At 43.0% G+C, this 16304-nt stretch overlaps 2 protein-coding genes across 3 annotated transcripts in view; one reads left to right on the plus strand and one right to left on the minus strand.

Annotated features, from left to right (window-relative positions):
* Nucleotides 1-10289, plus strand: RNF146 (ring finger protein 146). Its single transcript, XM_068231481.1, has 2 exons — nucleotides 1-104; nucleotides 4494-10289. Exon 2 carries the CDS (start codon nucleotides 4495-4497, stop codon nucleotides 5578-5580), a length of 1086 nt encoding a protein of 361 aa, XP_068087582.1. The 5' UTR covers nucleotides 1-104; nucleotide 4494; the 3' UTR covers nucleotides 5581-10289.
* A 278-nt stretch (nucleotides 10290-10567) lies between these two features.
* The window catches only part of LOC137503872 (ethylmalonyl-CoA decarboxylase-like), a 52021-nt gene continuing 46284 nt past the window's right edge, over nucleotides 10568-16304 (minus strand). The window contains exon 4 of one of the 2 annotated variants that reach the window (XM_068231485.1): nucleotides 10568-12407. In XM_068231485.1, the coding sequence (XP_068087586.1) occupies nucleotides 12101-12407 (307 nt within the window). In that variant the 3' untranslated portion in view covers nucleotides 10568-12100. The remainder of the gene's footprint in view (nucleotides 12408-16304) is intronic. The other variant, XM_068231483.1, reaches the window with a different exon arrangement.

The raw sequence follows: 16304 nt of genomic DNA on the forward strand, positions 1-16304 counted from the left end.
GAGGAGATAGACACGGAAGGGAAATGATGTACTGTGACACAGTCACTTCCGGGTTATCGGTCCGCCAGAACGGGTGGTGCCGGGTGATACGGTGCTTCAGAGAGGTGGGTTATCAGGTTGCGTGCCGCATCCGGGAGGCCAGGCCTCTCGGGACTTGCCAGGCTTTGCCCGTTGTGGCGTCATGGCTGAAGTGAGACGTATCTAGCAATATATGTTACACTGATGCGTCTCCTGCCCCCTCCGAGTGTCACACAGTGTCGCTGCTGCTTCCCTTCTCCGCACTCAGGGCTGTCAGCTGCCATTCCCATCATCGTCCTGATACTGCAGCATTCCCAGCTCCGCATAGACATCCCTCCCTATCATGCCGCACCTTGCCTGGCCTCACCTTCCTGATGCTTCTCCTCCCGAGTCCAACAGGTTTCCCACTCCTCTTTCATCCACACAGGTTTCCCACACCTCCTGGATGATCACAAGGCTCATGAAGTACCACACTCCTGAACCGAATAAAATCTATTAAATAAAGCCCATGGTAGGCTTGATTTCCTTTTGCAGGAGTGTCCTGCTGCTTGTTATCCTCAGGGGTCCCTCTTTCTCTGGCCCCATAAGTCCTGCACGAGTTTCAAGTTATGTCGGTGCAAGGAAAGAAAGCACTTGTGTGCTTTTTCTGTGCTTGAGCAGTTTTGAACTTGCGCCTGCACAGCTCTGATTTATGTGCCAATGCTATGGGGAACTCTCTGGTTTTCATATTCAGCAGGATCAAGTGGGTGACCTCTGTACACACACTCAGCAACTGAAATGGTTATCGGAGGTTGCAACAATTATTGCTTTACCCCTCCTTGTGGGTCCTCACAGGGCTTTTATCAGTCCTAGTGGGTCCCCACTGCGCTCTTACCCCCTCTTTGTGGCTCCAGACATGGGACCCACATTATCTCTTGGGTATACACAGTGCTCCCAACTTCCCATCCTTCATAGATCCAGGGCTGCGGAGTCGGAACTTTTTATGGGTACCTGGAGTCGGTGGTTTCATAAACTGAGGAGTCAGAGTCGAATGATTTTTTTTTTTAACCAAATCCATAGCCTTTGTGAAAGTTAGACTAAGGAGTCAGAGTCGAGGAGTCGGTGGGATTTTGGGTACCTGGAGTTGGTTTCATAAACTGAGGAGTCGGATGAGCCCTGCACAAATCCACTCAGTACCCCCACCTACATACTGCTTTACCACCTGGATGCATACAGGAGTATTATTATTTAGTATTTATATAGCGCTACCATCCTCTGCAGCACTGTACAGAGTATATTATCACTTAACTGTCCCTTAGAAAAGGCTCATAATCTAATCTTTACCATAGTCATATGTCTATGAATGTATTGTGTAGTGTATGTATCTAATGCTAGGAATACATGGTACGTTTTTGTACCGTGTAATCGAGCCGCTGATGGCTTGATTGATAAAATCCGACGTGTGCAATCACCTGCCGGATCGATTCCGCGCTCAATACCGCGGGCAGGACAATGTAAGAAAACGAACAGAAGATAATAAGCGCCCGTGGGGACAAGCAGGAATCGATCCAGGTGCCCGCGGGGACGCGCCGGAATCGATTCAGCGGCTCGATTACACGGTACAAAACATACCGTGTATTCCTAGCATTAGTCTAGGGCCAATACACAATCTGTTCATAGTGTTCAAAATCTTTTGACCTTCATTACTACATGAAAGTGGTATAATTGTCCAATCAAAACTGAATGTGTGTACCAAGCTTTACATTAAGGAGGACTGGTGTAGCCACATGAAGGTGTGAGTCAGTGTGGACACATGAGTGGTGCAGCAGTAACATGGCAATTCTGTGTGAACCCAGAGGGAGTAAAACAGGAAGGTCCTGTACACAGCAAAGACGGATGACGCAGGAAAGTGGGAGTGCTGTGTGGACCTCAGAGGTTCTGTTTGCACAGAATTTTTCCTTACTCCAGGTACCCAAAATTTCTCCGACGCTTCAACTCCACAGCCCTGGTTTCCTCTGGGCACTTCGGTTTCTTCCTACATCCTCACATTCAATGCCTCCAGGGGACGTGTGTGTGTGTGTGTGTGTGTGTGTGTGTGTGTGTGTGTGTGTGTGTGTGTGTGTGTGTGTGTAGGCTAGTAGTGGTAGGGTTCGAATCCTGCATAGGTACCTATTCAGTAAGGAGTTTAAAGAGACTCAGAGACGAGATAAAGAGCAGCTCTGATGCTTACCTGGGGCTTCCTCCCGCCCCATAAACACGTCTAAGTCCCATGCGGTCCTCCCGCGGTCTGCTGTTCAGCCGCGGTGATCTACGTTACCAGCCTCAGTCGATGCCAGTCAGGGTCTACTGTGCATGTGCAGACCTCCCGCACATGTGCAGTAGACCCAGATTGACGTCACTGAGTCTGGTAACGGAGCTCACCGCGGGAGGACTGCATGGGACTTAGACGTGTTTATGGGGCGAGAGAAAGCCCCAGGTAAGTATCAGAGCTGTACTTTATCTCATCTGTGAGCCTCTTTAAGGAAAGTCTCCCTAAAAGCTGTTAAATAAGTAGTTTATATTGGTGCTTTTCAATAACAACACAAGGCATCATGTTTGGCCAAATAGACTTTACTACAAGCAATCTGAAACATAGCAGTTTGAGAGGGTGTCGTCCATCTAATCACGTTAGTGGAATTTTCCTATGAGGTTTCCTGCTTGGTCCCCTAAGCTAGACTAGCGCCTTTCTATTTGCTACCATTCTTGAGCAATGCTTGGTCTGTCTCACTTAAGGGATCCATTCACATGAGCAGTTGACAGGCTGTATTGTTACTACTTTGCAATCTGTCAGCTGCTGTCATGTTCGGGTGTCATTTGGCAGGCGACTGGTGGGTGCGTTGGTATGCTGACGGCACAGTGTAGTACCAGTGTATTTCTCTGTGGTGCTTAAGGCCATACTTGTACTTGGCTGCATTGTAGCATAGGAAGGTGGTCTGGTTGTTGCAGCGTGGCAGGACCATAAAATGAGTAACACACCACACAATCTGAGTGAGCAGTAAAGGTTATGGATTATTATCATTACATTATGGATGCCATCCTAACATTTACCACAATGGTTTACGTACCTTGTTGATCCTTTGTCACTACCTCTCATCTCCATTCCATTCTTGCCGCTCATACACTCGTGCATATTGCTCAGCCTACTTTTGTCCTTCATTTATTTCTGTGGGAGCTTTTACACTGCCTTCTCTATTTTGTGTGGGTGCTTTTTCACTACCTTCTTTTCACTACCTTTGAAAACAGTTTAGCCTCCCTGGCAGTAACCCCGTGTCAGGCTCGGTGTTGGAAATCCGTAGCTTAGGGCGGGAATCCCGAGCTAGACTCGTGACTGCCGCGAGGTCTATGCAGAGTTTAGCACGCAGCGGGTGTCTTCACTCGCCTCCCCAGGGATCCAGAAGCCGGAGGCCACTCCGAGGCTCTGCATTCCCGTGGTGAGATCGCTGCCTGTTGTCATGACGACAGACGGCAATCTCACTACAGGGTTACAGCGCCACCCGGAGTACGGAGGGAGAACTGCAGCGCTGAATCCCAGGGAGGTGTGTAACTGCTGGGGCTGCCACAGGCTTTCTGGTGGCATGGTTGTTTCGCAGTTTTAGGGTCTAAAAGCATGCAAATAAATGCACTGCTTTTAGACCCTAAAATCTGGAAATAATCATACCGCCAGGGAGGCTAATATTTTCCTCAGTAAACATTGTTGAAAGGATTGGTTAAGATTCCCCTAGCAGTAATTTAAAGAGAACCGTCGCAGAAATCTTAAATTTTAAAACCCACACACAGAAGTTCATTTCTCCCAGAATAAAATGAGCCATAAATGACTTCTCTCCTATGTTGCTGTCACTTACAGTAAGTAGTAGAAATCTGACATTACAGACACATTTTGGGCTAGTCCATCTCTCCATAGGGGATTCTTAGCATGGCCTTTATTCTTTATAAAGATACTCCCTGAAAAAGATATATACAAAGATGCTGGCTAGCTTCCCTGCTCGCTGCATGCTTTTTTGGTAGTTGGGACGCAGCAACTGCCATTCACTAAGTGCTTTTAAAAATAGAGAACCCGCCCCCCCATGAGAGTATGGGCTAGTCCAAAATCTGAATCTTTAACCTTTGCCCTGTCGTACCTAGCTTTGTCCAGGATAGTTAACCAATGTGTTTATCAGTCAACATTAGATGTTCACAGACACTCTGCGCACTAGAGATGGCCCATAAGATGTAAATAATTCCGGCTTGCATGCAGATTTCAAGCAAATTTGTACAGTTTGGAATGGACCAAATTAAGTTCCTGACTATTTTGGTTGGTCCAGTTTTAAGCTGCATACAATGTGCATGAAATATCCAAGCTGACCATCTCAACTGAGTAACTAAGACTTTCATGTCTGGATTGATGGCCACCTGCAATTTACATGCAGTCATTTGTTCATTTGAATAATATTGACTTGTTTCTTTTAAATCTTTAACAGGATGGCTGGTTGTGGTGAGGTTGGCCACACTGCAAATATGTTGCCCACTAATAAGAAGATAGGAGAGGCTTGTTCCACCGGTGCCCCAAGTCTTGCAGTCCCAGAATGTGCTATCTGCCTACAAACCTGTGTCCACCCTGTTAGTCTTCCTTGCAAGCACATATTCTGTTACCTGTGTGTGAAAGGAGCCTCATGGCTTGGCAGACGATGTGCATTGTGCAGACAAGAGATCCCTGAGGATTTCCTGGATAAGCCAACTTTGCTGTCCCCTGAGGAGCTGAAAGCTGCTAGCCGTGGGAATGGGGAATATGCATGGTACTATGAGGGAAGAAATGGTTGGTGGCAGTATGATGAGAGGACGAGCAGAGAGCTTGAAGATGCCTTCACAAAGGGCAAAAAGAACACAGAAATGCTGATAGCTGGCTTTCTTTATGTTGCTGATTTTGAGAACATGGTACAGTATAGACGAAATGAGCATGGACGTCGTAGAAAAATGAAAAGGGATATTGTAGATATACCAAAGAAGGGTGTTGCTGGACTAAGACTAGACTGTGATGCAGCTAATATGAATCCTGCTCGAGAAAGTTCAGCGGACGGTGCCGATAACATTGCAGTATCGGGTATGCCTACTGCTGTTGTACCCATAAGACCTCATACATCCCACAGCAGTCAGGCTGCAAATTCTGCCCTTACACCTACGGATGGAAGTACTTTCCTCGACAGCACGTTTTCCCAACTTCAGATTGGAGATCATGCTGCAAGTAGGAATAACATTGGGGAAGGCGAAGAAGGACTGTCTCAGCATGGAGGCAGAGTTCCAACTCCTAATACCACTGCAGATGAGCCTGATTCAGATGACAGCATTGGCAGTGACCTAGTGTTTCTTGAGTCAGGTGACAGCAGTGGCAGTGACCAAGGGATTCTCTCAGTGCAACAGAACCCGTTCATTGTTCAGCAGAGACGTGCTGTAGTAGGGACTCCTGTGCAGCAAGCAGCAGATCATGCAGCTACAGCAGCGAACGGTGCACAGAGCACCATTGTAAGGTCTAGGAGACCCGACGGACAGTGCACAGTTACTGAAGTTTAAGAGAGTGAGGTTTCTATGTTTCCAATGAGCCATGCAAGATGTCACTGCTTTATGATTGAGCTCAAACTTAGACAGCTGTTTATTTAAAAAAAAATACTGACCCCTTTAACATGAAGTATATTTTGTTTTTTCTTATGTTTTTGTTTTTTCTTTCTTGTTTTACTTTTTTTGTATTTTTAAGCTGGAAGGTCTATTTATTAATAGATAAATACTGAGACTGAATTGGTGTAGTATGAGTGCTGAACTGGCCTTCACCATTTATGAAAGCCAATCTTAAGATTGGCTGGATTGGTTCCTGAATTCTGTATAGATTTCCCCATCCCCACACAGTGCTGTTTGTATTTCTATTTCTAACAGCCTTACAAATTTGTGTATCTGTTCTCAAATAAAATTCATGGTCATTTTTTGTCCTTGCTGTTTTTTTGGGCAATGCTGCCTTTAGTACTAGTTAGTTCACTGATTTTATACACATTCTGTGGCCTAAAGTCAATGGGAATCAAGAAAAAAAAAACAGCCAGATGCTTACCTAAGGAGAAGGAAGGCTCTGGGTCCTATAGAGCCTACCCGCTCCTCTCCCGGTCCACCCTGTTATGGGCTGGCTCACCCTTTTGAATCCCCCTCTGTGGGAGACTTCAGAAGTCTTCGGGAGCAGAGTCCTCCCGAAGTCACGTGGCTCCATACTGCGTGCTCGAGAGAGAGTGCATGCTCTTCGGGGAGAACTCGAGCTCCAGAAGACTTCCAAAGCCTCCTTTGGCAGCAGAGAGCATTATTTGACCAAACTGGTCAAATACTGCTACTGGTGAGTCAGCACTGGAATGGGGACTGAGGGTGGAGCGGGAAGGCTCTATAGCCCCCAGAGCCTTCCCTCTCCTTAGGTAACTATCTGGCTTTTGTTGTTGTTGTTTTTTTAGTTCCCATTGACTTTAAACCATGAATCACGTATGTGGGATAACCATGCAACGCCCGACTGAAATAAGGAATTCAAAAAATAGGTATAACCCAATTCTTCAAAAAATGTCATGCTCCGATTAGACACTGCATGTATTGAGCTCCCACTCTTTTAACATGGTAATTGCCTTCTTCAAAATGATGTTGTAGGGGATTGCCGTGCAACTACCTGGTGGTAGAGCTACATCCTATTCAGCCTGACTACCTCGGCTGTATGGCTGCTGTTGCAAAGAAGGTTTTCGAGAGCTGCCAGCTAGACTAACCCATGAGCACCAGTACCTACGCTGCGCAGCAGTCACAGAGAATTGTAGTAAGAATTAAGAGGCAGACAGCAGTGAACCATTTTTAGAATGGGTTGTTTATTAATTGTGGATTAGACACTAGGAACAAACTAGATCATAGGAAAAATATATGGTGCCTCTCAACACTATGCATTGAAACACAATCCTTTATTCATAGTCCACAAAATAAATTGACCTAAAACAATGACGCCATAAAATGATGTCCCTGAACCATTCCACTTGAAAGCCACAGTAAGTTTTTTACCATAAAGAATAAATGTTACCCTTTCTCGGTTAGAGATGTCTCTGTAGGCATAGGTATGTGGATTCTGAACCTTAATTCCTATAGTTCAGACTGTGTAGAGTAGACTGTGATGATGTGATTGTTCCTTGTCTGTTTATATTGTTGATTATAAAAATTGTGTCTTTATGAGATAGCGGTAAGAGACACGAGATTTGTTTTTCTATGTATATTTATGGGGAGAATTGTGCCTATAGTCTATACTGTATATAGTCATTTTTTTGGACCCACTAGGGTTCAGTATAGACCTGTTAGTGCTGCTGGGGTGGTAAGACTGCATACTATTCATACCATCTGTAAACATTGCTGTGATCTATTACAAAATCACTTTAAATCCCAAATCCAGCCACAAATGTTTCCATAGACAATTGGTGGCTGAAATGTTTCTGTGTATAAGCACCCTGATTATCTGATGTGAATTAAATCAGCAAGTTTTAGTACTTGATTAGAAGCTTCTTTAATCCTCTGTTCAGACACTTAGGTAGGTCTGTACCCTTCCCATTAGACAAACATGAGGATGGAAGGCAAGAATCTGCAATGTCCTCACCACAGGTTTTGTTGTTAACGCCTTCAACTCAATAGCTTTAGATTGTCACCCTGTTTATAAAACAGGATTTCTAGTGGCAGAAGCCTTGGTTTACAGGAGTGACATTTGGGCACTCTACTTACTAAGCTACTAGTCGGGAATGTTTTAGAGCTGTGCCTGGAGGTGGACAGTCACTGAATCAGCATAGGTATGTATCCGGTGCACTGAATGTATGTTTACTTAGATTAGTCACTAAAAGTGAGCCAGTGTATGTATAGTACCCATTCATTAAACACTACATATAGTAACTGGCTTCTCTGACTGTATTAGCTAGTCACTAAAAATACATAATTAAAGGGAACCTGATACGAGAGATAGTTGCCATATTACTTTCCTTTTAAACAATGCCAGTTGCCTGGCAGTCCTGCTGATCATTCACCATCAGTAGTGTCTGAATCACACACCTTGAACAAGCGTACAGCTAATCTTGTTAGAAACATCCCATCTGCATGCTTGTTCGGCATCTATAGCTAAAAGTATTAGATGCTGCTGATCAGGACAGCCAGGCAACTGGTATTGTTTAAAAGGAAATAAATATGGCAGCCTCCATATACCTCTCACCTCTGGTGTACTATAACTATGGAAGCTGTGATTGCTGACCCCTTTTTAAAACTGCTTATTTTCTTGGCTACATACTTTGCAAATCCTTTTAACACTCGTGTCACAAACAATAAGTATGCTGTTGAATATCAGAGCAAAATTATAGCATCGTACCTCTTTACTTGTTCCGTATTCGTGACTGGTGTATTCACTAACGTAAATTTTAGAGGGAGTTACACAAACTACAGAACATGATGTAGTCTGCACAATTCGTGTTATGCAAACACATATAGTGCTTGTGTAACGTCCGTATTTGTTTATCCAGGCATATTTCTACTGGCATTACAATATAGATTAGTACAGCAGAGTGATTACACATAACATAATGAAACAAAAACTGCAGCTAATATAATGTAATGGCCCATTCACACCAAATGTGGTTCTCGCTGCTATGCACCACCACTGACCAGGCTCTGAAACCACTTAGAAACCATATCCAGCCACCTATATCGAACAGGTGGAGATGGGCAGCTCAACACAGTTTTGAATGAAGTTACACCTCCTGTATCCCACATCAGGCAGCAGCTGTGCTCAGCTGTATTTATCACTTGGTGCTGCTGTCTGTGTGTAAAGCAGTTTACGGCATTTTTCCACTAAGACTGTGTTCCCAGTAAGTGGAAAACTGAATTTATTGTCCTTTTTACAGCATCGCAAAACTGAACGTGAATAGCTTACTTTCATATATAGGAGCCATTCACGCTTGTCGGTCTGCAGTGGATCCACTGAGGGAAGAGGACTGCACTTCTGTGCTGTCCGTAACAATCCCAGACAGGTGGCTGTTTCCCCCATATAGCCTATGGTTGAAACGCATATACACACACACCCCTCCACCCAAGCTCAATCCAGACCACAGCTGACCATCAGAGCGGAGACTAAACTGTCCCCTCATGATGGCCGGTTGCAATTGGAAACCTAGCCGGTGTGCTTCAATACGGTTTTCAGTATGCACATGATTTGCCAATCATAAGAACAACTGCAAATTAGGGGACTCCCTTTCCATTGCAAAGTGATGTGATTCTAGTTGAATCACCATGCACTGCCTGAAGCATGTGGGTTGCAATTTTCATTAAGTGCACCCCACTTGGACCAAAAAACACAGCAAGTGCACAGGGTAAAATGACTATGTTCTCTAATCCGTACTTGCGATTAGTGTACCACTGGAAAGAGGACCTTAGTGTTTCTTCACTTTAGTTGAAATGAGTTCATATCTGCTTTAATTCCCCTCTATCAACTAAAATGTGGTTAATTCAGTGCAAAACTAAGTTCCTATTATTCATTTGACCTGTTTTTAGATTTGCATATATTTCCATATCTATCAGGATATGCTGTATTATTCATCTGAAATTGATCTGTACAGGCCTTTTCAGCACTTCACAAATTTAGTCTCATCTTACACTGTCTTTACTCGTCTTTTATATATATGTGTGTGTGTGTGTGTGTGTTTAGCTTTGTAATTGCTTTTCCTGGTTCTTTCTGAAGAATAAACTTAAAACTAAGAATCCCTCACAAATATAACTGGCTTCCATTCCATTCATATATGCTAAAAAAATAAATGAAAATGTTTTATTACTGAAGAAAGCTTACAAAGTGTAAATGTTCAGATTATCACAGTGTAGCTTGGCATGTTTTCCAGTATGTTGAGACATTGTAACTGAAGTAAAGTCTGCAGTGGCACCATAAAAGCTGTCTGTACTGAAGTACAAAATACATCAATTCCGCAGGAGACTGCAACAATGTGAGGAACCAAATCTCAAAGCCCAGGAGCTGAGTAAATGTGTAATTTAATTACATTGTATTTGTAAGTTTGAAGTATTGTGGTCTAATATGCAAATGGATTCCATTTTAGAGCAACCTTCCAGTAGCATATATATATATATATATATATAAGAGCTAATATTGTTTTGTTGACTTTTTTTTAACGCCCTTTCCTTTTCTTAGACTTTGCTGTCTAGTCTGTATTTAGAATATTTTACTTCAATGCGTCTTGTTTTTGTTACAAGATTTGTAATTTAATAAAGATTACATTTTATCAGCAACACGCCTTGACTACAGCATATCTTATTTTGTGTAACACTGTAAAGAGGCCTGCTGGTAAAAGTCAGAAATGGTGAAATGCAATTTGGCTTTGTCATCTTAAAGGCTCGTACACACGTCTGATCAAAGGCAACGACGGGCCCGTCGTCACCTTCCGCTGGGCGGGTTTTCAGCAGACAGTACAGCCTGTGTACAGTCTGCCGGTGGACTGATAAGGCTGTTTCGGCGGATTGCTCAGAAACAGCCTTATCAGTCCATCGACAGACTGTACACACGCTGTACTGTCTGCTGAAAACCCGCCCAGCGGGAGGTGACGACGGACCAGTTGTTGCCTTTGAGCAGACGTGTGTACGAGCCTTTAGGGCTTGTTTACACTGAATCTGTTGCAGTGAGCTTTAACACAGCACACAACTGATGCGCAATGCAGGTAAAGGAAATGTGGTTCCCCTATGGGTCAATTTACATCTTTAACCATTTCAGCCCGCGGGGATTTTTCGCCTTATGCATCAGAGCAATTTTCACCTCCCATTCATTCGCTAATAACTTTATCACTACTTATCACAATTTATTGATCTATATCTTGTTTTTTCCGCCACTAATTAGGCTTTCTGTGGGTGGTACATTTTGCTAAGAGCCACTTTACCGTAAATGCATTTTAACAAGATTAATAAGAAAAAAAATGGAAAAAATTCATTATTTCTCAGTTTTCGGCCATTATAGCTTTAAAATAATCCACGCTACCATAATTAAAACCTATGTATTTTATTTGCCCGTATGGCTCGATTATTATACCATTTAAATTTTGTCCCTATCACAATGTATGGCGCCAATATTTTATTTGTAAATAAAGGTGCATCGTTTCCGTTTTGCGTTCATCACTATTTACAAGCTTATAATTTTAAAAATGTTTGTAGTATACCCCCTTCAAATGCATATTTTAAAAGTTCAGACCCTTAGGTAACTATTTATGTCTTTTTTTTTTTTTTTTTCTAATTTTTTTTTTTTTTACTATTAAAACTTTTATTTGGGTAATATTTTGGTGTGGCACATAAACTGTTAATTTTTAATGTTGTTAGCTGTGTAAATAGTAATGTAAAAAAATGTGTAGCTGTAGTTTTACTATTTGGCCACCTTCGTTTTTTGTTTCCCTCCTTGTACTTCTCTCTAAGCGGAAGTACAAGGGGGATGCGGAAATCTCTCCGGGCAGAAGAGCCGGAGCCTCACAGGTGAGCGCTTCGGTTTTTCTGCGGGGGAAAGGGATCGGTGATCGGGAACCATGTTCCCTTTCACTGATCCCAGGGCTACCGGGCGGCACAGCTGGGATGCGGGGGCGCGCCCGCGGGCGGGAGCGCGCCCAAGCGCGGGAGCGCTGCAGAGCTGCCGCCTGGACGTGAGCTTCATGTCCGGGCGGCGGAAATGGTTAAAGGACCAGTGCTACATATATGGTTAAAGAAATGGTATCAAAACATCCAGAAATTCAGGTACATGTTCATTTCATAGAATAGGGTGTGGACCCTAAGGACTAGTGCACAGTGCTCAGTTGCGTTGCTGAATAATTCTGCATGTCAGCTCACTGCCCATACAGTTCTGTGGGCCTGTTCACAGTACTGCTTTGTAACTATCACGTTATTCTAACTCGCTGCAAGAGAGCTTTATGTTAAAGTCTATGTCCACTGCAGTTCACACTCATAACAGGTGTTATGCAACTGACAACTGTGAACCTACAGTAGCTTTAGGGATATTTTCTTCTCTGTTCCAAAAAATCTTCCATTAACCTCTCTCTCTTCCAGACACAATTGCTTTCTTCACTGCTCTGGTTACCTCAGCGGGTCCTTTAGTGTATGATGATATCCATTTTTGTGCTTCCTCCAGTGCACCATCAGCACCACGAGATAACACCTCATCAGCCAGGCCTATGTTTAACGCCAATTCAGGATGAACTCTAACCGCACCACTGAGTATCTTCAACGCATGTCTGCTCCCAATAAGTTGAATTAATCTTGTTGCGCCTCCAAAAACTGGAACTAGTCCCATATGCTTGTGTATAAACTGTATTTGACTTCCTTCAGTCATCAACCTGGGAAAAACAAACAATGGATTTCATAATATAACATACTTTAGATCAAACTCTAGAAATCTAGAGAGCCCACTAGTTTTTAAGCAACAGCTAAAAAACTAGTGGGCTTATGTAAATGGGAATAAAAAAAAAAATCTGTTAATCAATTTGCATAACTAAATGTAATTTTGACTTCTTAAAACAGAACGTATTTGTGATTATTCAGATGTAAGTGCATCTCTCCTAAATATGCAAATCATCTATTTTCATGTTCAATACTTTTTATTTATTATTATTATTTCAAATAGTAAAAAGGCAGTAAAACAGAACATAAGGCACAATTTCATAACATAAGGAATGTAAACAGCCTTAAGCGATATCTTTAGTTACATACAAGTGCATAGACACATCAGTAAGCATTCAATAAGAAAAGATAGGATAGCAGCATTTTAGGCAGCATTGTATTGTAATGTAACAATGAGTCATTAATTTATGTAGGGAAGTTCATTGCATATAAAACTATAAAACAGGACTGGCGAGAACAACTACCCATTAACTAGACCAATTACGGTTGGGTAGAGTTATTCTCTTCAGAATGCTTCAGGGAACTGGTAAGGTCCAATCTCCAGCGAGGTTGGAACTTGATTCTGGACTGAAAGGGGCTAAACTGACGGTCAGAGGAAGCAAGGACCTTGTCCATAAAATTGAGCCGATTCTAACAGACATAATAGGAATCTATACCTATCTTTCTAACTATATGCACAATAGTGAAGTGTAAAGGTAAAAGGAAAAGAGAAGAGGAAGAGGGAAAGAAAAGGAGGACTATGGGAGCGAGGAGACAATTGATGCCTTCATAAGATAAAGAAATTTGTAATAAACCCAGGTTAAAAATGCCTCAGTTGTGCACTGACATCTGTACCCAATATATAATTGGACAGCGGAGACCAGATTTTATCACATTTTTTCATAGTGTCTGTACGCCTGGCTCTCAATTTTTTGAAAAATAGGATATGGTAAAGTCTGTTTGACCTGCTCGAAGGAAAGTGTGGCAGAGCACCAAGACGCTGCTATTGTTAGCTTAGTAGCTGTGAAAATAAAATTGACCAAAGTGGTTTGTGTGAATGACAAGTGTGGGTATGGGAGGCCTAGTAAAGTATGTAAGGGATTTTTAGGGATAGGGGCATTTAGTAATGAGGAGGCCCAAGTACAAACTATCATCCAAAGTCTATGTACTTTCTTACATTTCCACCATATGTTGTTATATGTACCACTTGTCGCGCAGCCTCTGAAGCAATTACCAGAGGTGTTTGCGCTAATCTTTGATAGACGGTTGGGGACCAAGTACCACCTGAATAAAATCTTGTAGTTGACCTCTATAAGATCGGCATTTACTGAAATATGGGGAATATTATCCCAAATATCTGTAAGGTTATCTACTTCAATTTTCACTCCCAATTCCTTCTCCCATTTTATAATGTATTCCGGTTTTTGCTCTGAAAACATTTGGGACAGATCTCTATACAGGGAGTGCAAAATTATTAGGCAAGTGGTATTTTTGAGGAATAATTTTATTATTGAACAACAACAACCATGTTCTCAATGAACCCAAAAAACTCAATATCAAAGCTGAATATTTTTGAAAGTAGTGTACAAGATACAGAGGCGCCAAAAGAATAAAAGGTAATTAAATGAACTTAAAAAACCAACTGGTTAAACAGAGGAGGCAGCGGTGGTCTTACCCCCTCCAAACAGACACAGGCAAGGACTGCGATTCAGACAGTCAACAATTTTATTCGGAACTCCAAAAAACAATGCAACGCGTTTCACGGGCCATACATCCCGCTTCCTCAGGCAAAATACAGTAGGAGTCACAGCATCTGTATTATATCAGCAAACTTGGCGCCTCTGACAGAGATTGTTCCAGCAGGTGTTACGTGCTCAAGACAATACAGAGCTACACATTGCTAAAATTTAAAAAGAAAAAAAACATGGATGTCTGGCACTGTAACTTTAATGCAAACAGCAGGTGTACAACAAATGAATCATAATGCAAGCACAAAATGCATGTGTCCGTGCAAATGGATGGTACTTATCGTGCTCTGCTGGAATGGGGAGGCAGCTGTGGGCGCCAGAGGGTGCACGGCCTTACGACCGTTTCGCAATGGGGTGAGCCTTGCTTCCTCGGAGGCTAACGTGCACAAGGCTCTGAGGAAGCAAGGCTCACCCCATTGCGAAACGGTCGTAAGGCTGTGCACCCTCTGGCGCCCACAGCTGCCTCCCCATTCCAGCAGAGCACAATAAGTACCATCCATTTGCACGGACACATGCATTTTGTGCTTGCATTATGATTCATTTGTTGTACACCTGCTGTTTGCATTAAAGTTACAGTGCCAGACATTCATGCTTTTTTTCTTTTTGAATTTTTACATTTTGTTTCCATATGGGATATACATACTACAATTTTGATTGAGAATAAGTTTAGAAGCTTGCCATTTCTCTTCAGTGTCCTCCCCTTGTAGTACATTATCCCAGTTCACCAAACTTAGTGCCTGCCTAATTTGATTGAACTTTGCTTTTCTAAAATTCATAGTTTTAGTGGTCCCGCTGCCCATCAGTCACCAGATCAAACGTTATCATGTTGTGATCACTATTTCCCAAATGTTCTTGAACCTGCACATTTGATACATTATCTGGTCTATTAGAAATGATCAGATCCAGTAACGCATTCCCCCTAGTTGGTTCCGATACCATTTGAGTCAAGTAACTGTCCTGTAGTGCTGCCAGAAATCTGCTTTTACCAGAATGGGTAGCCTCAATACCCCAGTCAATGTCTGGAAAGTTGAAGTCGCCCATAACTATGACCTCATTTTTACTTGCAGCTTTTTAAATTTGCTGTAGTAATCGCAGTTCTGCAGCTTCATTAATATGAGGTGGTCTGTAGCATACCCCAATAAGCAATTGGCAACTTTTATTTCCACCATGAATATTTACCTAAACGGACTCCACATCTTCGCAATCTTCCTCCATCTCATCGTTGAGGACAGCTGTCACTTTTTATTTATTTTTGGAATGATCGCACTGCACCCAAAATTTTTCACCCTCAGTGTAGGTATAGGTGCCCCCGTATAGGGTAGCCAGTATAGGTAGCAAGTATATTTTCCTCAGTATAGGTAGTATAGTTGCCCCAGGAAGGAGGAGCAGCAGGCACACAGCAGTGGGGAGGGACGGCCAGACCCCCACACTCCCTCACCTGGATTTCCCCTTTCCTTGCTCCCCCTCCAGATATTGATTCACCTCTTTCTTCTACATTCCAGGCATCAGACCCTGCATTCCACATGTCTTGATTGAGTAGTCATTCATTCCCTGCCCACTGCTGCTGACACACTGGCTAATATCGCGGGGGGAGCATAGAAAAGGGGTGTGCCCACTGTTCCTCCTTCCTGCGCTGCTACCCCCTCCTGCGCCACACTCAGACCTGCGCCATCTGAGGAAGACACCTAGACCTCCTGCGCCACCTGAGGATGATGCCTCACTCAGTGTCATGGGTGGGCCAGGCCTGGCTTTGGGAACACGTTTCCCATTTACCAATCAAGTAATGGTGGCGTAGGTGAACTGGTGTGCGAACGTGATCAGGAGACACGTGATCAGGAGAAACAGACGCATATCTACTCCCCTTATACACAAGTGAAGTTTTCAGGGACGTAGATATGCTTGGCACCCTTCATATCCCTAAACAGCGATATTGAATTTAAATATTTTTGTTGTACTTCACTACCTACATTGTTAATAATGCTTGAAGTGAGTAAATACCACTCTCTCCTTGCATTGCAGTGCTGGGTCCCTAGTTAGAGTCTGGGCCAGGACATTATCTGTATGAAATTTGTATGTTCTTCCTATATTTGGGTGGGCTTCCTCCAG

This window comes from Hyperolius riggenbachi, chromosome 4, assembly GCF_040937935.1.
Source record: "Hyperolius riggenbachi isolate aHypRig1 chromosome 4, aHypRig1.pri, whole genome shotgun sequence".
Classification (NCBI taxonomy): Eukaryota; Metazoa; Chordata; class Amphibia; order Anura; family Hyperoliidae; genus Hyperolius; species Hyperolius riggenbachi.

Coding starts and splice junctions, on each gene's coding strand:
- RNF146 (XM_068231481.1), top strand. CDS start 4,495: ATGGCTGGTTGTGGTGAGGTTGGCCACACTGCAAATATGTTGCCCACT.